Genomic DNA, 23,394 nt, shown 5'->3' with positions numbered 1-23,394 from the left:
CGGCGACTGATGATGAGTTTCAACAACGATGACTCGAAGCATGTGATGGAGATGATTGGCTTTAAACAAGCCTCTTGGGTCTAGTGTTGTTTTTCTGCCAGCTATGACTCTCACCCTGAATGCCAACTGTTTTCCACACATAATTAGGACAGAACTGTATTGTCACACATACTGTGCATTTGGCACATTTGACAAGGTGACTGGATGGGCTCCATGTAATATTTATGGATTTTGAAAATGCAACAGGATCTGTGTCTGCTCTCTATTCCCTAATGTTGTCACAAGTGTAGGTAAAAACATTTTTTTTTTTTAATTCAGTGATGTTGTGATGGCTTCACAATGAAGGTAAACTCAGGAGGCCGTATCTGCTCCTTTTCACTGTAAATCACTTGTCGCTGGGAGACACACTTTCCCCCTGAATTATTAAATCCACTGTCCTTGAGAGCAAGACAAAATATTGTCAAGGATGGCAATATTTTCCAGGATAAAATTGCTTTGTTTTTTAACACTACCTGGAAGGTTAGATTCAACTGACAACAGTGTTATTATGCTGTACCAAGATTAATATCACTGTATATTAAACTCTGGGAAAATGCAATACCAAAGCTCTAATTTACATACATAAAAACCATACCAGGATGTTGATTAGTATTTGGCATAATGACACATAGATTATCATAGAAAAGGGACGGTTGAGGACAGATCTGTTCCTGATTATGTCTCAGTCGTAGGCAGAAGAAGAGCTTAAAGCTGCAGATGAGGGGAAGGGATGGCTGGGGAGGGAACGGACTGTTGACAGCAATCTGACTGTAATCCATCAGTCCACAAATTGCATCGCAAGTGGCAAAAATGTTGCTCCCACTGTACGCACCGCCACGCTCATCAATATTCATCCTGAGAAAGTCATTTCTGTTAATATAAAAATGTCTAAATGAACACGTTTATGACTGATATTTCAATTTCCTGTGTGAAAATAAGACTTTTTGTGTGTTGACAGATTGCTAATGGTTGTATTTTCCCCTCTCTTTCCCATTTCAGTTGTTCTGCTGGATACGACATCTGTGCTTGGAGAGCTTGGATGGAAGACGTATCCGATAAATGGGGTAAGGGGGGCAACTGTGCTCCAGATTTTTGCCCTCTGTCTTACTGTCCAGTGTGCCTTGTTCAAAATGCACGGCCAGTGCTGCATCAGTGAGTTCAATTATATTGATTTTAACAGGTCAGGACGGGTAGCAGTGATCTGTTTCATATTCACATCCTTGTTTTTGCTCAGACCTCCCTTTCCACATGGGAAATACTGTAACTTGGAGAAAGATAATGAGCCAAGTCTCAGAGGAAGTTTCCCTTATGCTGTCCAATCTTCCCCTATCAATTCCTGTCCTGTTTGTGTCACCTTAGGGCCACAGAAATATTTTACTAACTCTTTATACATTAGCCAAAAGAAAGCATATAGTGTGGCCATCAGTGCAGCCCATGCTCACAAAGCTAACTGTAACATCTAAAATCAATATTTTTGACGATATCTTCTGCATGTTAACTATAAAGTCTTGAGATAAGAAGACCACCATTTTAGTAGGCCATGATGAACATTGCAACAACAAAAAAAGTCTTGAACACATGTCAGTTTTCCATCTGCCATCCCTCCAGGTCTTCATCTTCTGGAGAAGATGGAGAAGCAGAGTTCAGAAACATTCATACTGCAAAAACTTGAGTCTCCATTTCACCTCCAGTTGCCTCTCAGTTACTACAGAAACAATGACTGCATGTACGATACCTTATTCTGTATTTCTCAGCTACCCTAAAGGGGCATTCCTATTTTGTTCTGGCAGTAAGTACCTCTATCTCCTCGGCAGTAGCTTGTCCGGCGGAAAATCAAAACTTTGGAAACAGCAGCGAGTGCCAAACTGAAGGTATCGGCACGATGAAATATAGATGTGCTGACAACGAACTGTAACACCTTCAGATCAAAACCTTCATGTTGCATCAAAACCTCTCTGTGCTGTCAGAATACCTGAAGGACTGATTGAAAATGTCTCTCGTTATATACAGTGAGCAACAAAGGCGGAACTGGCTGACTTCCACTTCTTTGTTCACCTCCATTGTCCCAGTTTTGTCTCTGCACCTGTTAAACACGGCACAGCCCGATCCAAGATGGAGACTAATTACAGGATAGAGGCAGAGCCTGTCCCTCTGTGTCCATGCCGCTCTGACTGCGTTCATCCTTGTTTAACTCCCCATTTTCCTGAGATAGAAGGATTACCCATCCGTGGTTTATTGTCAGGAAAATGCCTGGAGCTTTAACCTTCTTTCGTGTGGTGTCTTTCAAAATGTCAAGTATGAAGTGCTTTACTTAATGAAGTAACTGCCTGTGTTTGCAGTTTCGATCCGTGTCATGCCTCACAGTTTTGATGTCTCAAAACAGCACTTTTTGTGCGTGAAAGAGATGAATAAATAAGTAATTAACCCATAGCATTTCGGATGAAGTGCCTGATGCCAATTGAGGAGAAAATCATATTCAGAATTTTTTTATTTTGAATATTAAAAGTGATCTATTTGATTGCTGTTTCACTGTAATCTGATAATCAGCCATCATGAGAAAGTGCAATATCTGTAAAAAGAAAAAAAAAACAAGATCAATAGCATGTGTTGTAGAGATAATAGAGATAAAGAAAGCAGAAGAAACCCCTGAAGTCTGGGGTGTTATTAGGTGACTGCAAACAGACTCAGTGGGGAAAAAGTAGCAATGCTGAAGGTTGTAGTGGCTAATAGCTCTTACTCTATTTTGAGGTTGCGTTTAAGTGAAAGCTGTGGAAGTAAATGGCTCAAGTTCAACCTTTTTCTAAAAAAAATAAAGTTCACAAAGTGGAGTAGTGGGGCCGTGCCCTTTTTTCTGGAGCTGCTGCACGCAGTGTCTTTTCCATCCTCCACTATCCTCACGACTTCATAGTAACTCTGTGAGTTTTGACTTTAAATGATCCTCTGCTGGAAGATCCCTAAGGTCCCCCCCACAGCCCCTTCTCTGTCTCTCTATCTCTCGCTGCAAGGCCCTCTGTGGCCCATATCAGGGTTATGGAGGTGATTACATCATGTAGGTCGTGGTGACAGCCGCCCACAGCGTTAAAGAACAGGAGAGAGGGAGGCTGCTGCCTCCATGATTAAGCTGTCAGCCCTCTCCCCTCCTCACTCATCCACTATCCTCCGATTTACCATTAATATTTAAGGCATCGAGGTGAGAGGGCCTGAGGGAAGGTGTGAAGATCTGGGGAGGTAAAATAGTTTAAATCCCCCTCACTACCTGGGAGCCAGCAAGAGGAAGTCAATCCCCACCATATTAGACACAGCTTGGTATCAGGCCGATACAGCAGCACACCATGTAGCTGCCTATCAGAGTTGCACACTGGTTCTGGTTCCGGATATAACTTGCTGTCAGTCAGTCCTGCCCAATGCACATCTTAAAATAATTTCATATGCAGTAACTGCTCCAACATGATTAGCTGATGATGAGTTTGCCTAGGAATATAGCTGGTTGTATGATATGAAATTGAAGGTGAAGTGGAAATTGAGGTGTATATTTATGGATGAGTTTTTATCAGAAGCCGGTAAACAACCCCTGTTAAGAGAGGAAGGTGAGTGGTTTTGTAGAGGAGGAAGGTTAACCACAGGTACACAGTGGTGGTATACCAGCATTACAGCGCAGGACGTGGTGGCATTGTGCATCATCCCAACGACGACAACAATTTTGAAGTGTCCTTGAGCAAGACACTGTGTGTAGCCTTGTAGTTGTTTACTCACTGTCAAACAGCCTGGGTGGGAGAGTTAGCCAAATAACCAAAATGCTAAATATTTTGATAAGAGAATGGAAAGTAGTCCATCAAAATCAAAAGTGACAAAATGAGCAGAGGATAACTGTGCACAGGGTGAAATAGTTAAGTTTCTCGTCTTAACTATGTTCACAGCTTTTTGACACGAGGCAAATATCTGTGTGAATGGACCGAGGAGCGTGTCAGTGTCCCGGAAATATAAAACCACCGCTGATGAGATACTCTTTTAACTACAGTTCCCATAACTTGCGGGCTTTTAGTGATGTAAACAGGAAGTATAATGTTACCATGGAGTCAGTCAGTTAGCTGTGGGCTGCCGCTTGAGCTTCATTTCTTTTTTCTTTTTTTTTTTTATCTGTTTGCATTTTACCAATTAGCACCAGTCAAAGTATGCCAGACTGCCTTTTAGCAGTTCCTGTTTGCACTGTACCAGAAGTGTACAGGCAGCTGACACTGGATTAATGTGATAAATTACAATTTGATTAAAAAAAAAAAAATTAAGTTTCCCCAAAAAATCGGGATTATAGGAAGCATTTTTAATGATTTTTAAGCAGCTTTATGGATGTTTTTTAGCGATGGACATCTCAGACAACAATAGCCGAGGGAAGTGTGAGTCACACCGAATGTAGAAGTCTGTGCTCAGTGTTTGTGTGTTCATGTTTGAGTGAGTTCAGACTCAGGGAGGCAGAGAGATTTTTGATGCAAATTGTGACATTCGGATGCTAAGGGTTTCAAAGTACAACTTAATGCCTCCATGAGCTGTGTGTCACAGCTACCTCCGCTCCAACTGCTTACTGACTGTGCTGGTGAATGAGCCAAATCAGGGGACCAGATTACAATAACTACCTTCCCCTTGTTTTTAGCACACTGGCCTGCACTCATCCATTTCACCTCACTCAGTATTTTTACCTCACATCCCCCTGACACCACCACCAGCACCACCACCACCATACAGTTTAAAAACCTCTCTTCTGCATATATACACACCCCAAAACATCATGAACTCAAACTTGTGAGTTACAGCACTCCTCTTCTTTACAGCACCTTAAAAGAAGCTAATTTGTCATTTTAATGGACACATATAGACTAACACTATGTCTCTGTGCCTTCTTGTGCTCGTCTTTGCATGCGAAAGACACTCTGGTTATGATAAAAGTTATAGATAGTAGTGGCTAGTGTGAGAGTGCACGCTGTACTGGACTGTGAATTCCCCGCTATAAGCACACTCATGTGTGATTATCAAAGTTGCCTGGGAATAGTTTTAATTAAAGTGAAAATTACAGGGAAAGACCAAGACGCTTCAATCAATTAAGTAACTGTGCTTGGTCTCCCCCCATCACTGGAATGCATTTCCCTGTAGGTCCACATCTTAGGCACCTCCAGTGCACTGGAAAGCCGTAAACAGATGTTTACACACTTTAAACATGCTCATACATCTTGGTCATGCCCGGCCTTCAGTGCAAGGTGCCCTTACATTCCTCTATACCTGCTCTGCTTTGAGAGTAAATAGACCTGTTTCAATTGGTCCACACAGGGAAACCATGCAAGGAGGACTGTTGTTATGTTTGTTAATCACTTGAATGTGGGAATATCCTCAGAGTTAGAAAACAAACTCACTCTCAAAGGTTTTACTCATTAGATTTGTGCATATTGAACAGCAACTGATCTATACAATGTCTTTCAAGGACTTTGACTCTGCAAACTTTCTCCAACAGTGTAACTTAATATCTGTGTGTGTTTAAGAATGCCAACGGCTAGCAGATACCTCAGCGGAAAAGATGATTTGGTAGATGTTTTCATGAGGCAGAGATGTGTGTCTCTATTCTCAGTCTTTCTCTCCGTGTTGTGAAATGCTGAATAGTGATGAAGAACAGCGCGTCGGAGGGGTGAATGAGAGAGAGACAGAAGGAGGAGAAGGAAAAGAGGGTTGATTTGGCGTCTGCATGCAGCCACGATAAGCTCCACTCAGAATGGGCAGACACACTGCTGAAATATGCATGAGTCATTTCCCATCGGTGGGTGGGGGGTAAGAGAGCGGAGCAGAGAGAGGAGCAGCTTATTTATTAAATTACATGAAACAGCTTTAAGGGATTAAGAATGCCTAATGTAGCCTTTTGTTTTCACTCATTGATATTATAATGAAAAACTTAGCATAGGCAGGTTGGTTGACAACAAATGACGGTTGTCCATCATAAAGCGAGGGAATAATCCTATTTTTGTCTATTGTCAGAGATCCCAAGCAGCCAATAAGTCAGATCTACCGGGGGCGTATAAACACAGCGTTATGTAAGGGAGGAGCGCAACGCCGGCACATTGGTTTACTGCTGCCAGAACACTGCTCAGGCAAATATTAGGCTGTGAACCTCCGTACCTCACAAATGTTCAGCTCAGAGCAAGACGTTTTTCTCAGGCCGTGTGCGTGTGCGTGCATGTGTGTTTATGAGGGCTTGATATGGATATGATGCAGCTCGTTGTCGCATGTCGAACAAAATTGAGATTCAGAGCAACAATAAAAAAAACGTTTACTGTAAAACAAGTCTGATGCAACAGCAGTTTTAGTCTAATGTGTCCTGAAAAGGTCATTTGAAGTGCCTTTAAATATTGATATGTGTCCTCTACTTGTCAGCTGCTGCTGATAACAGGCCTCTTTGCTAAACGTGCACGCACTGCCCATTCTCATTGAAGGTACTGTTAGATGATCTGTTTACAATATCGCTCCCATAAGGCCCCGAAATTCAGGGCAGGCATCTGCATAAAGATTTTGAACCTGTATTTGATTGGAATTGTGTCTGGTAAGATAATACAGTCCCAGGTGAAACAATAGTTTACTGTAGTGTATTAAAAAAACAATTTAAATGTAGAAAGTCATCTCAAGTACACTCTAGTTTTAAAGTATGTTTGATATTTCTAAATAGATGTCATTAATGTGGATTATTACAACAAAAGATACAGTCTGTGTGCTTGAAATGGTAAAGAAAAGCATGTTATTGCTAAAATCATGATCTTTCCCTAACCTACAAGTGCTTTTTGTAAATTTTCCCAGTGATAATATTTTGCAGACGAAACATGAGTTATGATTCTTATTCCTCTGTCACGTAGAGCTCCATCAATGGTGAAAAACTATGGTTTATGTTGCCCTGGACGAAGTGTTGCTTCATTACAACCAACACGAGTGCTGCAGTTTATCTTGAGTCAGTCCCACATACACCACCCAGGTGTAGCCAATAAACCTACTCATGCACTAAATATGTGTGAATCTGAAATGTGCTGAAAGTAGTACTAAAAACAGACAGTGAACAAATGGACTCATGAAATTTGACATTAAGAAATATGAAGAGCAACTCCAACCTTATCCTTTGATGCTGATTCTGATTGTTTGTCTCACTTGGCCTCGGTCTAAAAAGTGTTCATATCAGCCTTTAACTTCCATCACGCAGACTCCCACTGTGTTATTGTGTAATGATGCAACACGATAATACCCAGCTTTCTTTTCCATGCTCCCAGTACGACAAGCGTAAGCTCGGGCAGCCGCTAGTCGACACAAGGTCCACGGAACAAATCGGTCTGTCAGGTTTTCGGAACGTTTTCAGAGGATTGTCATCAGACTCAGGCTTCAGGTGACGGGGCTGAGAAGAGAGAGAGAAAAGAGACAGAGACGCAGAGGAAGAAGATAGGAGGCCATGTCAGGCTGTGATTGGACGTAACTTGTAAGAGTGAAAATGAATAAGATGATGACACATCAAACACACATTCTAGTGCCTGCACTCTCACGAAGGCATTTGCACGGCCACTGAAGCCTCTTTACTTCCCCAAATACTAATCCTTAATCTTTTTATTGCAATATTTAACCACGGTAATTGATTGCAACTACGCGACCTGAGGGTTATCTCAAAGCACTTCCTCCATCCCTAATACTATTAGGCTGAGAGTGAGACTGAACAACACGGAGGAGGAGAGAGAGGAAAATCTGTATGTCAGTGCCCTTCATAGCTCAGATAAACTTCTCTGAGGCGTGCTGCTGAGTGATGGCCGGCAGCGTTGCAAGGAAGAAAAAAAAAAGGAATAATCCAGAATCACTCCACTTCTCCCCATGGAGGCTCTAATATAAAAAAGGTATGATGATTTAGCACACCAGTGTTCGTCTCTGGGACCTCTGCCATAACCGGGCTTAAGCAGTGCCGGGGGGATTCCTTAATTGGCTTGTTTCTTGTCAGGGACACACCGAGGCCGCTATCTAATGCGCTCCCACTCGGCGTCTCGCTGACAGCAGAACATATTCTGACAGCTTTTCGGGCTAACCCTCACCGTGTGAGGAATACGTTGAAGCTGAGTTATAGAAAGGGAGAGAAAGCGGGAGGGATCGAGGAACTGGGTGGATGCAAATGGAAAGAAGAGGAGAAAATAGAGGGGGGGATGAGTGAGGCGGTTATTAGCGCCTTGCTGAATGCAAGAGCTGAATACATGAATACAGGAAGTAGAGGCAACCAAGGAGAGAAAACAGAATGTGTGGTTGCTCTCAGACAGGTGGAGTTTTGACATGCGGACTTCTGTTTCTTCTATAGTGAAAAGCTTTGTAGAACATTCAAATGTCAAGTAACTCAGTCTAATAAAAGAGAATACTATACTATACATATAACAAATATTACATCAATAAACACATAAACAGTGGCACAGCACGACGTCTTATAAACTGAACGATTAGATGTCTTAATGCGATACTCTCATTCAAATGCATTCAGAAGCTATGGCTTCAGCAGTCTAATTAACTGGATATCTTCATCCCAGTAGTCATGTGTCGGTTTATTGCTGGTGCTGTGGTCCAACTACCCCTCCGCTGTGGCTCAGTGCTGAATTTTGTACTAAAAAGAAGTAGCTTTGGTTATGTTTCGCTTAAATTCCCGAAACATTTTGTCTTTCTTTGTCGTCGTAAAGTAGCAGGTGTCTCATTTTCAGTGTTCAAAGTGACGTGTTACTGTGATTCCACTACTTTTGGCTTCAAGTAGAAATGTAACTAATTACTATTTCAAATTAAGTAACTTTTTTCTTAAGTGAAAATTGTGGACAGCTGCAGAGGACAGTACGTAAGCGCAGATTTTCCAGTTTATGATCTTGTCGCAGTGCATTCAGCCTCTTACCTGCTGCCACTTCCTTGTCATCTGCTCACCTGCTCAGCCAGTACGTTTCCACTGTCACTCCTCTTGCCAGCCACGCCCACCTGCCCACTCACCTGATCCTCATTGCCAATCAGCCCAGTATTTAAGCTGCTCTGCCACCCTCACTCTGATTGTTCTTAGCTCTCATGCAAGTCTCCAGCATTCACCTTTGGACTGATCTCTTGTTGTCGTACCCACCTGCTTTCGACTCCGTCTGTTCTCCTGTTCCCCGGTAAATATCTTAGCCTTCTCTCTCTGAGCACCAGTCTTGCCCTGCATTTCTTGGATCTTTGTTTGCCTGTGATTGTTTGGCGTTGGCTTCACCAAACAATTCAAGAGACTTTGAATCTGCTTCAAAGAGCTGAACTGTGTGTGTGTCTCCTCTGTTCACTTGGTGCTTTGCAGCTGCTAATGTTCTGAGAGGCTCTCACCAGGTTGAACTTTAAACTGTGCGGCTGTGTCTGCTATATCTACATATGTCTCCGCCAAGTCTGTGATGCGAGTCAGTAAAGGCAATCTCCGTGTTCGGGTGGTACTGCATTTGGGTACAAATCTGACTTTTTAACCAAGACAAATGTAGCTCATAGAAGGACTGCTGCCCTCTGGTGCTCGGGAGTGTTAATAACTCATGTCACCACAGTGATAAAATTTGACAGTTGTCTTGTCCCACACTGCTACAGCAAGACTAAAATAATATAGTTATGCATGCATCAATAAGAGAATTAAAGCAAACTTTACTTTCCGTAATAACAAGTAACTATAACTTAGCTCTTATTTTCAGTAACTTGTACAACACTGTTCATTTTAATGTGCACTGAATTTCACTTTTGCTGATTGCAACGACAAATGGAGCTGGTGGCAGATTATGTCAGCTGGATCTGATTCGATATTAACGCCGTAAAGACCAAAGTGAAATTTGGCTAAAGTGGTCAGTAATCTCTCTGCAAGGTTAGACCATTTGTCAAAGGGAGAAGCAGCACTCTGGAGCCAACAAAAGGTGATCACAGATCTGAGGTCAGTCTTTGAGTTTTAACTAGCTTCAACATGTTGAAAGCTGAACCTAATTGGATTCAATAAAGGACGTGAAAGGATCAGGGGATACAGGCGTGGATTCAGATTTGATAAAATGCTATCAAACCCCAACCCTGTCTAATATTGTATAGTGCATGTTTGCAAATGAAATAATTGAATCTCTATAACAGATGTGATTTAAAGCAGTGTTGGTTTGGAAAGTTGATACTTAATAACTGCTTTGGAAATATGGCACTGAATATAACCAAGCCAATGACGGCATCAAATGAATTATTGTTTATTTCTTACTGTCAGTTGTAGGTTTTTTCCTTAAGTCTTAAACACTTCTTGGTGTTTTATTGACTGAGAGGTGATAAAAATCCATCTCTCTCTCTTCAATTGTCTCTGCCCTTTCTTCCCTAAATTCCACCTCTTGTCCTCTCCTGATGTCCTTCCACCCTTCTCCTCCACCCTCACTCCATCTCACCTTTGCTGCATATTGACGTCAGTGTACTGTAAGGGGGTTGGGGGGGGCAAGGTGTGTGTGTGTTTGGCTTAAGATGAGCCGACAAATGCTGGATGAAAATTCTGAATGTATAGCCGGAAAACAGACAGAGATTAAAGCTGGGACACCTTTCTTTTCTTTTCTTTTTTTTTATAGGTAGTTTGACAATCAGCAGTATTCAAGCACTCAGTCATTAGTTCAGATGGGCAGATAATCATAAGTTATATATTTAGACAGACAGTCATACATTCAAGTAGAAGAAAATTGCTCTGGCTCACTTCTGAGCAGAGTGAATACAGTGCTGTAAAGAAAACAATCTTAAAGGTTTGTCTGTAGTTCCATGACAAAGAGGTGTTTTACAGGGTCATGTGTAAAAATGAGAATCAACAGAACTCCTGAAGATTAAGATCCTATTTATTAAACTGTAGTGGACTCTAATAATGATAGTAGATAAATAGAAATGTAATTAAATGGTTCTTTATTGCACTATGGAGAGCAGGGGACCTGTTTTGTTAAAACCTACTGTAGCTGTAAAACCCAGTGAATGTTTGTGGTGCTGCAGTCACCCAGCGAGAGTTGGACTCTGCTCCTCTGGGAATTGACTAGGGACAGTGTAATAAAGGGGACCACCTGCTGACACACACGCAGGAACAGCAACATACAAACTGAGGTCTGCACATTGATGTTTCTCTCTTACTCTGCATATTTAGGTGCACAGAAAGGATTTCTCTCACACATCACCTGTTCCTTTCTGTCGCTCTGTATGTGTGCGCGCACACACACACATACATGCACTCCAAAAGAAGAGTGAGGTGGCCCAGTTAGAGGAAACCTGCCCAAGGTCACAGCGCTTTATCTCTAGTAGGCTGTTTACTCCTGTCTGTTTCACTTGACTTGCATCAGAAAAATATATTACAGTGACACTGACGCATGTCTACTGTATTCCAAACCTTAACCTCAACTCGGCACTTTTCTAGCAACGAATTTACTGCAGTGCCAGCAGGCTGATCGCAGCCTCAGAAAGACATTACATGTCAGTCATGCCAGACAAACACATGGCTAACACATAGGCAGGAAGCGCGGAGGTATCTCTAGCACTGGCTCTAAGCTGATTGGTGATTAAACCAGGAATTTTAGCACATTTGTTAATGTTTATAGATGCTACAGCACATTGTGGCCATGATGCAAGTCTCACACAACTCCGCGGCTGGTTGTGGTGATGTAGTTTTGCAGGGGTTTATGTTTTGTTATTTTTACCTTTTTGTATTAGAGCTATTTAAAAATCAGCCTTTTGTGTCAAAATATTTTAATGCCTTTAAGCCCTGACAAGCTCCATATACATAATCCTGCTAAATGACATTCTGCCTTTGTAATGTCGCTGACATTTGAGATGTCTGAGCGGAGAAATCATTTCAGTGTGGTGCATTATTAATATTAGAAGTGCCAGAAATCTGGATGGGGAACTCACTTTAGGAGCCAGCTTTGACAATTGTATTTGTTTGAATTTCGTTGGAAAGTATTAGGCTTGTGCGGTTTCCTGTAACAGTGGCAGCACATTTCTGGGGAGAGCAGAGACTGAAGTGATTTTCTTTAGGGACCTAGTAAAGTACAAATAATTATTTCTCAGGATAACGTGAGCAAAGTGTATTGGCAGCTTTGTGTTATACCCGTAATCTTCAAAATCCAGTCGGCACATGAAGATCGACTGAAAATATTAAGCTTTTCTTTGGTAAGTTGTGAACCACGAATAGGCTGAACTCCTCTTTTCATTGTCGCTGGAGAAGCTCTGTAAAGTGTTACATGCCCTAGATACCACTTTCGTGTGTCGTTCTGCTGGACTCACAGAGAATTGTACACAAATCTGAATTCAACTTTCCAGGATACTTAGAAATTTAACGTCTGCGACATCTGCAGCAGAAAATTATCTTCTTGTAGGAATAGAGCGCCACTCTTTCTATCAACAGCCGAACATCTTTCTTTGTCTCCCAGATTATGTGTGGTTGATTGAAACAGGATTTTTCTTTGGGGCTGTCTATATAGTCTTGTAATAGCTTTGTGCCTAACAGAGCAATCGCAGTGCTCCATCAAGCTCTGACACATCCATTTGTCACACTCTCTGTGGTCAGATAGAAAAGCAAGAGAAGATACACACACGCACACACACACACACACACACGCACGCTCTCTCTGAGATGTTACTCAAGGAAATGTGTCCCAGGCTATGGTACATATGGTTTTACTGTATTGTGAGGGGGGGGGGGGGAGACCAAAATGAATGTTCTCCTGTTGTACTGTTTGGACACGGACATGTCAGGAAAGCTGCTGAAAGAGCCAAAAATCCAACCCGTCACTTCTAAATGCAAACAAAAGTCTCAGAGATGAATGAGTGGAAAACTGACATCAATGTAGTCGATGAAATGACAAGCTAGAGTCGAAAACGCATTATCAGTGGCAACATTTGGTCATTTGTAAATGCGTGTATCACTTCATTGAAATGCTTCCTTTTTGTATCAATCAACAGTTTTAATATTTCAATATTAAATACCAAAACCACTCAATAATAAACTGTACTACATATTAAATAAGTCTAAACACAATGAAATGAAAAAGAAACCGGCTATAGAAATGCCTAAGAACGAATATTTTTGTCATGATTTTCCTGTTTACTACATTTTATTGCAGAATGGTGGCAGTCAGGATTATGTTTGCACACACACAGAAAGTGGGAGCCAAAAAATGTTACTTTGGCACAGTCCCAACGTCCAGCCGTAAGCATTTAATCCTACCAGACTTGAACTAATGTCACCTCTGTGTGGGAGGCCATGAGGGCTCCAATCACTGCAGGAGAAATGTGTGAAATCATAATACTTAGATGAAGACTTTACGGTGGACAGTAAAATAATGATCATATTGCATACACAGTTAAGTGAATTAATGTGTTTGTTCGATATGTTGTAGTGTGTGTGTGTGTGTGTGTGTGTGCTTGAACTTCTTCCCAGTTTTGTTAATTTCTTTTTTACACATCTGGAGTATCCAATTTTATGCCTTTATTAGCAGACAGGAAACGAGGGTGAGGGGTGTGGGGAATGATGTGCAGCGAAGGTCCCCAGCTGGATGGGAACCAAAAGTTTTGAGCTGTTGCCTTAACCCCAAGGCCGCTAGGGCGCCCCTCCATCACTTTTTCTCAACACTATTTTCTCAGTTCCCCTGAGTAAAGTCTGCAGAATTGTGGACTTGGGAAAGGCTGCCTAAATTGCTAAAAAAAAACTCAACCAGAGACCCCAAAAAGCACCTGCTAATTTCACAGTGGGACAGCCCTTAGTCCTTGCAAACCTAGTACGAGGCACATCTGTAAGTGTAAGTGGCCGTATTTTAATGCTTTGTTTATTAAGCTGTCAAATGTTTTGTAAACGTGATGAATTGGAATATTTTTGGGATATTTTGTCTGTGACTGTACGATCATGCTGCTGAGCATTAGTCAGGACAAATCAGAGGACCAAGTTCTTGATACTGATTATGCTTGCGTGTCCAGAAAAGCTATTTTGTGAGCCAGGAGAAGCTATGGATTACTCCCTATTTACCTCTAATCACCTGCATAGACAGCAGCATAAAGTATCAGTTTCCACTCTATATTAACCTCATAATCTGCTCAAGTGTGTGACATCTCCCTCCCTGATCGACTCTGCTATCACTCATCATCTCTCCTACTAATCTCCTACATGACAAATTGTTGCATCTCAGCAGGAGTTAATACAATAAAGATGACCAGCATCCATCTCTGTTACACATAGCTTACACCTTTAACAGCTGCATCAGTACACGCAGCGTTGTGAATGAATGTACTTAAATAGGGGGCAGCTGTGGCTCAGGTGGTCGAGCAGTCGTCCACTTATCAGAAGGTCGGTGGGTTGATCCCTGGCCTCGGCAGTCCACGTGTCGAAATGTCCTTGGGCGAGATACTGAACCCCAAATTGTTCTCAATGCTGTGCTATTGGGGTGTGAGTGGGTGAATGCAGCTCGTTTAAAAGAATGTAGAGAAATGAACCTGAACTAGCTCATTTTAATCTGTGTGAGCTCGCTTTTGTGAAGTGTAAAACAACACTGGCAGCTGGTCAAGGTGTGGTTTCCAATGTGTTCAAAAAATTTGCATCCAGTATTGTGTCTACTTTAGTCCCATGAACAGAGAAGAGAGACGGATGCTCTGGTTTGCAGGGTCACAGATTAAAATATTAGAGTCGATTTCTCTTGGTAGCTGAGTGGAGTTTAAAATATGAAATGGCACACAGAAAACTTTATATTTCAGCTCATTCAATCTGAGTATAAGCCTCTACTTGCCAGCCAAACCCCCTCAGTTCCAATTCAAGCCATTGGAGGGTGTGGATGGATCATAGTTCTGCTGCACGTTGTTAAAAAAGAAAAAAAAAACCTGGGCTAGAAGATTGATCACAGCACTGCAGGACAAAACCTCCTCTCGCCCTCCCTTCTTCTCCCTTTCATCCTCGGTATCAATTTACTAAACCCTCAACAAAGGCGAAGTTCCCGCATTCAATATCATTTGTCTCCAAGACGTCCAAAATCCACTTATGAGCTACATGTCTGGGGAGAAAGTGAAGCAAAGAGAGATAACTGGCAAATATATTATTAGCCATAGAATTGTTATGTGGATGAAGTCACCAAAACCTTCAGCTTTGAGGGAACTTTTTTTTTACTGGTGTGGAGAGTTCATGGTCCAGTTGAAGTGTCAGTTTTCAGCATTCAACTTTGTACATTCAGCCATACTGATATGGTCACTTGTGCATGATTATATGCCATGTATCAGTGTTTAGTTTTACTGTTTTATTCATTTAAACTGTTCAAAGTAACCATTCTCTGTGTGAGTGTTTCTCATTCATATTCTTCCCCTTCTTCAGTGTAATAGAGTTGGAGCTGTGATAGAAGAGAGGCAGGTCACTTGGTTAAGATTCATCCCCTGAAGCTCCACAGTTTACTCTCTCTCTCTCTTTTACGGGAGAGAGAAACATCTTGTTTTCGTCTCCGCTCTGGAGTCTAACTTCAATCTAGATCTTGGATCCTGCACGGGAAGGTGGGCCATTTGGGGTCAGAAGATGGGTCCTATTAGAGGGATATGGTTTCACTGGAGATTAATGTTTTGTCTGGCAAGCTCTCAAAATGCACTCAACATTTTATACAAATTCTGAGGATGCTGAAAGCCATGCCTCACCACATGCTTTCTCTGTCTATCTCCTCGCTGCTCTTTCTGTCCTAATTGATCGAGCAGGTCAGACAATCCCGTTTTGTCTGCGCTCATTTCCAGTCAGGCTTGTTTAAGCGTTACAGACTGGAGTCAGATGGCTTTTCAATGGGAAGATGTCTCCTAATGTTACCAGACAGACAGGCGGACATACAGACAGCAGGCTTAAAACCCAGAAGGCCAACCTAAAACATTGTTGTGCATCTTGAGTCCTAATGGAGATTTGGGCCTCATGTGCACCTTTCAATATTTAAGAGTCTCTTACCGAAATGCACTGTGTATGTTCCAGACTGGAGTCAGGTGGCTTCGTCTTGCGTTCTACTGACAGGTGTTTCTGTTATTTTGTGCGCCCCATTGATATCAGTGAGTGAAGGCTAAATAACAGAAACACCTCTCTGTATGATGCAATACAGGTCAACAGCACTACAGAATACATCCTGCAAAATGATCGGAAGCTTTCTAGAACTGTTTCAACAGAAACTGAGGGGAGGATTTGTTGCAGGACTGTTGTATTAGACATAGACATCCCGGAATATTGATCTTATATTTTGGACCATTCACTGGAAAATTTGATGGACCCACTTCCTCTGTAGACATAAAGAACTCATGCTAAGATGAAAACACGACAATTCTTATTTTCGTGTTAATTTACTCTAATGAAAACATACTTCCTAAACCTACAGTAATCCTAATTCTCACCTTAACCTACAATTGTTATGGAAAAGTATTCCTTGTCTCGAGTATTTTCAGCACATTTTCCATTCGTATGAGATGACATTTGGCCCTCAAGCACACTTAAGAACTACAAAACACACACCATCCTCACACACAGCTCAGCGTTCGCCTCCCTCTCTTTACCTCTTGTCCGCTCTGTCTTACCGCCTTGTGACTCCGCTGCTGTTCATCTTCTCCTTCCCCCTCCTCTTGATATCTTTCTCCCGTTTCTTCAGTTTCACTACCTCTCTTCCCCCCCCCCCCCCCCCCCCCCCGTCTCTCTGACAGCCTCTTCTTAACAGAGAGCAGCAGACTGTGAAAACAGGCGAGAGGCGACGTGTCATGGGTGTGTTTGTGTGTATTTCATCCTGTGCGTCTGCAGAGGGAGGACAGTATAATTAATTAAATAAAACATTTTAATTTAAGTGATATTTATTATGTTACTCCAGATAACTCAGTTATTTCATTATTTCTCTTTAATCATTGCCTGGCTGCTCATAATACTCCTGCCTTCAGGCACACTCTGAGATATTAATTCAAGCGTTTTTAGCTGGAAATAGTCATGAAATAGGCCCTCTAACAAGGTTTAGGTTTGGCTTGTGATATGTTTTACTTTACAAGTAGGATGTAGAGGTGCTGAAAGTGTACAATAAGCATGTTAATGTATTGCAGAATGAATAAAGATTTGGCAGTGAGTGAAAAAAGAAATAGAATGATATACATGTAATAAGCAACATAACCTTTAGTGTAAATCGTTGTTATAGAGTCCATTCTCTTTGCCGTAACATCACATTTTATTGACTTTTTGGTTCCCTCATATGTCTTCAACAATACTTGATGGCAGCATAATATTACCGCACCTCAATCAATGCAATATTGTTTCAGCAAAACAGTCTTCTTGTGTTGTCCACCAATAAAGCAGATTCAAGTTTAATTGAATTGGGACTGAGAGAAAGAGATAAAGGAGAACGAGATAGCGCTGACCTTTTCTTCAGTCTGAAATGCCAGAGTTGTCTTCATCATTGACTCCTGTGTTTGGCTAAAGTTGACACCAGTCAGGCCCTTGCTTTTGACTCATCAGTTTAGAGTGCTGATCTGAAGATAAACCCCCCGGAGAAACGTAGTTTTTTAATATAACTCCAGTCTCTGAGAAGCCTCTTAATCTCAAAAGACCTATAAAAATCAAGCACCATAACATTTGCAGTATCTCCCATGAACCCATCTTGAGGGCTATATTGAACCCCTTTTATTTAATGTATAACACAAGGATAACTCGACATTGAGCTAATGTTCTGGGTAGACTCTTTGTGTGTGTCTGTATAGCATGCTTTCCTCTACCTGGGTGACCTGGTCTTATCTAAGCTGTCTGTGGTTGCACCCTGCTACCTCACCCACCGGCAAAGTCTGTGTGTGTGTGTGTGTGTGTGTGTGTGTGTGTGTGTGTGTGTGTGTGTGTGTGTGTGTGTGTTCATTGTACCACTGTGTGCAGCCGTCACTGTGATCTCACATCAGTCAGAAGCTGCTGAGCCACACATTGACATTCCAGACTGCCTGCCTGCCTGCCTCTCTGACAAAAATAGATATGTAAAACGACAAGCTCTTTCCCCCCCGTTTTTCCCACGCATAGTTTGTCTGAGCTGGTGGAGGGGAAAAAAAAGAAAAGGTCTCTGGTCTGTGTCAGCTCAGATGAGAAAGAGGCAGCGTGTGTGGAGGGGAGTGACATATCACTGTTTAGGCAAATGAGATAGAGGAGAAGAGGTTGAAAGGAGGCAAGGTTCATGCCCTTAACCAGTGGTGATCCTGCAGGTAGACAGGGTTGCTGATAAAAGGTATTTCAACCAGCAATGAAAAAAGCAAAGACACTGTATTTTCATTGGTACACTCATAGTTTTCATGTGCAAGAAACTAAGGATTCAGTGTTTTTTGGTTGCCCTGAGGCTTGAATTTATTCCAACATTACTGTTAATTCCAAATGTGAAGTTTTATTAATTGCAGGATAGGACTCTGACCTGATATGATAGTTCTGTTTGCTGCATTTACTAAGAGACTAAGAGGCATGCTAGCAGCTCTGTGAGGCTGTACGCAGGCATGGTGGGGTCACAACGCCTACATGCTGATGCTAAGCAAGCACAATGTTTACCATGTTTACCATCTTAGTTTAGCATGTTAGCATGCCAAACTAGTACAGGGGGGTACAGGGGAGCCTGAGGGGAGTATCAGTTAGGCAGGTGCCGCACAAGCCATTGGAAATGATGAGTTTCAGAGTGTTGTGTTGTGTTGTGTTGTGTTGTGTTAAATGACCTTACAGTAAGTAGGCAGTAACTACTGAATTGATCCTGTCATGCATGAGATCCTTTTTTTCATTAACATTACAATGAGAGGTCAGAGGTCATGTTCAGCCACAGAACAGCAGCTCCTGAGCTGGTGAGGTTCAGTGTTTTGCTCAAGGACACTCCAGCAGGATGGATGCTGCTGATGCAGTGTGTGACTCAGGGCTGTCTTTCACAGACAGCCGTTTTAAATCTTTGGCATGTCAAAATACACGTGTGCATCTTTTTTCTTCCAATAGAAGGGTTAAGTCAAAGCTTTACATCCATTACTGCCAGCCGTGATTGATTTAATACAACAGCAGGAAGAGCGATCTATGGCAGCCACAAATGCATGATAGATTGGGACCCTCTCCAGAGGCCATCGCTGTAATGGACATTATACTGTGCTAAATGACATAAATGCATTACTGCAACAGCTAGTGCTAAATTAAATGAATTACACAATATAGTCACGAGGCGACGACAGAGCCAAACATGTTGAATGCCCATGCTGCTTTAGCAATAACGTCTTATTTCCATGAAAAGGTGACACTATTATTTTATTATTTTTTATTATAACTGCGACATTTATCATCAGACACTCCACCGTCTTATAAAGGAAAAGATATATGTGACGTTACAAGGCGGCTTCATTTTGCATAGATGAGCTCTGTTATGTGGAAATCAATAAAATCTTGATGGATGGCCCTGATCATTGCACGGGGCTGGTGGAGTAGCTGTCACAGACTGTAGCAGGCACAGTCTCACTGGTCTTTCTTCTTTTCCCCATTGTCTCAGGCAATAGGCTTGAGGTTGAGAAAAACTGGCAGTTTTAATACCTTCAGAAATCTGAAACTGTTATCTCTACTTTTGTCAGCCTCAACATAATGCTTTGTTTACCTCTAAAAACTGTATATGAGCATACTGTGCAAAGATCATCCAATGTCACAGAGGGCAAAAAGTGTAATAACATAAGCCGTGTACTCTAAGAAGTGAGCTGCTTTGTTTACCTTGGACCGTCTGCTCTTCAGATCTGAGCACTGTGATAGTTTGCTCTGTGTGTTGCAGCTTCTCCGTCATTGCTTCAAGAAGTACTGTTTGTCCAAATAAGATGGTAAAGTGGCATTATGTCAAATTTTAGAAGCTGAAATTGGGTTTCAAAAAAAGTTGAGAAATTAGCCCTTGTATAGTCAATATATGGGCTAATGTTTGACATTTTAATCAAGAGTCAGTCTGTGCTGCACAAACCTTTATCTGATAACGATAGAGGTTCTTTACCATTCACAGTTGGTGTATATGGTTAAATTATTACAGTGTCAAGGAAATCATTCCACTGTAGTAGGAGGATTTTACTCAACAGTCTGTTAAACCTGCAATCAAATGTGCCTCAAGGGAACTGCAAACACTTAACAGAATTTTATTAGTCTTGCTCTCAGTGGTTGTCATTCATTTTCAGGTGTCAGGAGGTTTTTACAACATGACCAGAATACAGTTCAGAACAGAATGTTTAATCAGTGTCATTTGGGTGTTTGATTGACTTTTAAAAACAGCCAACATACAAATCACTACTACTACTACTACTGAATGTCAGCTCCAACACGAGCAGTCCCTAACATGTCACGCAGTGCTCTCGGCTATCTTCAGAGGATGGCTGAGGCCATGACCAACAGGGTGTCACTTTGTGAGAGCGCCATGGGGATGACAGATGGGTGCACTGGCTCCACCCTCCTGGCTACCCATCCGCTGTGATTGATGCAGGAATGAGAAGAGCGCATGGTCTTTGGATTTCATTTGCTCACCGCTGTTCACTTGCTCCTATTGATTTAGGGGTGGGCTGGTGACGGGCAGTGGGATACTGTGTGTGTTTGTGTGAAAGTAATACGGGTTGCATCTTACTTGTTTTTAATTGAAGAATCAATCCCTAAAGGACAGTGACAAATAAGCATATATCCAAGAACAACTTCACCAGAATGCATCCAACATTTCAACCAAATGATAAGCAGAATTCTGTGGTCTGACAGAATCATCTAATAAATAACGACAGAAATAAGTTCATTGATATGAAGGGTGGTGTTCATACCATCTGGTTTGGATCATAGATGCCGATTGCTGACGTTTTGCTGTAAGCTTAATCATTTTGAGGGCCAATTCTTCCAATATGTTAGTACTTACTTGTGGTAGATCTGGCAAAAAAATGACCTGTTTTTGCCTGTACATACTCCAAGATAGATGCCCATTTGAACCACATAGCTCTATTCTGGATCACTTCACTATTCCCAGTTTGGCAGGAATGTACAGTACCGAACCTGTTGGCAGCAGCATCACAGCTTGATTTCAGCACAAAGATCAACACGATTAAAAGGAGATCACAGTGACGCCCAGTGAGGGCAGAATTGGCAGAACCTACGGTGCAGTTTCTCAAAAAAACTGGTCGTTTTTATTGGAAATAAAGATTTTGTTCCATATTCACAACATGAATCTACCTGCCTGCGTTTAAACAACTTCTTTTTATTTCATTGTGTATTAAAAATGACAATAAACTGTGAAATGTCTTTTTTGCAATATTGTTGAGGTGTGAAAGCTGTTTAGTGAGAGACACATACATCAAGGAATCGACCATGTGTAGCAAATGGCTCTGCTCTCTAAGGGGCCGCTCTCAGCGTGGCAACAGGGTTATAATGGCCGCTCTGTACACCTGCGTGAAAGTGATTGGATGTTACTAATCAGCTGATGGCCTCAAAGCTGTGAGTGAGCCAGTGATTGTGAAGCATGAATGAAACCGATAATGCCGTCAGGTAATGCACGCTAAACCTCAGTGCTCTGTCTGAACCACACTGTGCTCCATCCGGCACACAGGTCTGAGTCTGATAACTATAGATTATTTTACTCAAATATTCAAGATATAATCTGGCCTGCTCCCCTTGAGTTCAAGCGTTTCCTCCATATCAGTGAGAAAATCTGAGGTTTTCAAGATGTTTCATGGAGCAGACCTCCGATTTCTTGCCTCCGGTTAAATACCCACTGCTGCCATTTCTTAAAATTAAAGTCAGCTTATTGCAGAATCATCTCCTGTTTATATTTCTGCAGCAAAGCCACATAATTATGAATTGCACTTGTACTCAGATAGTAGATAAAACCATTGATTTTAAGAGAGCAGAGTAAATGTGTGCATGTGTGTGCATGGAATGACCTCAGTGATGATGCTGAGCCGGCAAGGGGAGTAACAGGGACATACTCGTGGATTCCTGTAATGGGAAGCAGATTATTCTTTCAGTCTGACTTTTTTAGGGTGCTGCTTATCCAACACAGAGAGTTGAGTAAATCCTCTGTAGTTCATTAATGCACAACCACACCTCCCCATCCCCTCTCTGGTATTATTAAAACCGGTCCAATACTGTGTTTCCTATCGCCACTGTGTTTTTTTGCTTAATGTGGACAACCCACTCTCTCATCTTCATTAAAACACAAACTAATGTGTTAACTTCTTAAGGAATTGTCTCAAGTTAACAGCATTTCTTTCTCAAGTACATGAAGCAGACCAGCCAACCTCTACTCAGCAAAGAGACAATGAACAGAAAAGACAGATGACCCTGTTCTCCACATTGGCATCCAAACTAAGCATCATCATTATTAGCCATGATGAATAAGGTCCACCACCACGCTGTCATAACGAAAACAGTGAGGGGTTCCTTCTATTTTGCTGAGGTGTCATTATAAAAGATTTTCTGACATCTTCGGTATTGTTATCCACGTTCTGTCCGGTGTCAAATCCTGCCAATACTCCTCTTGGCACACCTGTAGTAATTGGATTGGAAGGCCTAAAGTACATAGTGAAAATCTATTTCCATAATTCTGCAATCAAAGTATTGATCTCCTTGTTGGCACTCAGTTAAACACAATGACTTGGACGAGGTTGCCAGATATTGACGAAATCCCCCAAGTTAAGCCCCACTTGTCCCTAATGAGCCCTCTATAGACCGACTTCTGACACACACACACCCCTACACACGCTTTTGTGATAAAACACACACACACAGCATAGATTTGTGGCCATTTAGATATGATTTGATTTAAGTTTGTACTTGAGAACAGGAGTTTTTCTCTTTCTATAATGTGAGAAAGGGGAAAACTTGTCAAATTTGTTAAACACGGGACATTGGCATTGGAAAAAAATGTAAGGATGAACTATATTTATCGCCATATTGTGTGCGTGTAGATTTTTTTGGTGAGAGAGTGAGTAACTTCGAAAATTAATGAGGTGCTTTTGAGTATAAAAAATTCCCCATTGTCTCTGAGACTAAATCTTATTAAATGGGGGGTGAAGGGGTGGGGGTAGACTTTATTCTCTTCTCTTACAGCAATAATTTCCATCCAGTGATCATAAATATTCATGTCATAAAGATGCCAGAAGACCGCTTTAAATTTGCATTTGCACCTTACTTTTCTCTCTTTCTCTGTTTTAGTTGTTTTACTTTCTTCACATTGTTTGTTCTTTTCTCATAAAGTCAAAGAGCTGACATCAAGTTCCCTCGTGAGCAAAGACCCTTCATCCATCTCCCTAATACCTATACTAGTGTGTGTGTGCGAGCGTGCAGGAGGTGGAGGTTTTTTCATCCATCACAGAGGGAGG

General features: G+C 41.7%; 1 protein-coding gene across 1 annotated transcript in view; it reads left to right on the top strand.

Moving 5' to 3' along the window:
* LOC143330437 (ephrin type-A receptor 6-like) overlaps positions 1-23,394 on the top strand; it is a 159,101-nt gene that overhangs the window by 10,590 nt on the left and 125,117 nt on the right. Inside the window, exon 2 of the mRNA XM_076747039.1 lies at positions 1,039-1,103. Coding sequence (XP_076603154.1) covers positions 1,039-1,103 — 65 coding nt within the window. The remainder of the gene's footprint in view (positions 1-1,038; positions 1,104-23,394) is intronic.

The sequence above is a fragment of the Chaetodon auriga genome, chromosome 13, assembly GCF_051107435.1.
Source record: "Chaetodon auriga isolate fChaAug3 chromosome 13, fChaAug3.hap1, whole genome shotgun sequence".
Classification (NCBI taxonomy): Eukaryota; Metazoa; Chordata; class Actinopteri; order Chaetodontiformes; family Chaetodontidae; genus Chaetodon; species Chaetodon auriga.
Note: the sequence above shows the minus strand (reverse complement) of the source record. Positions and strands in the feature narration are given on the sequence as shown.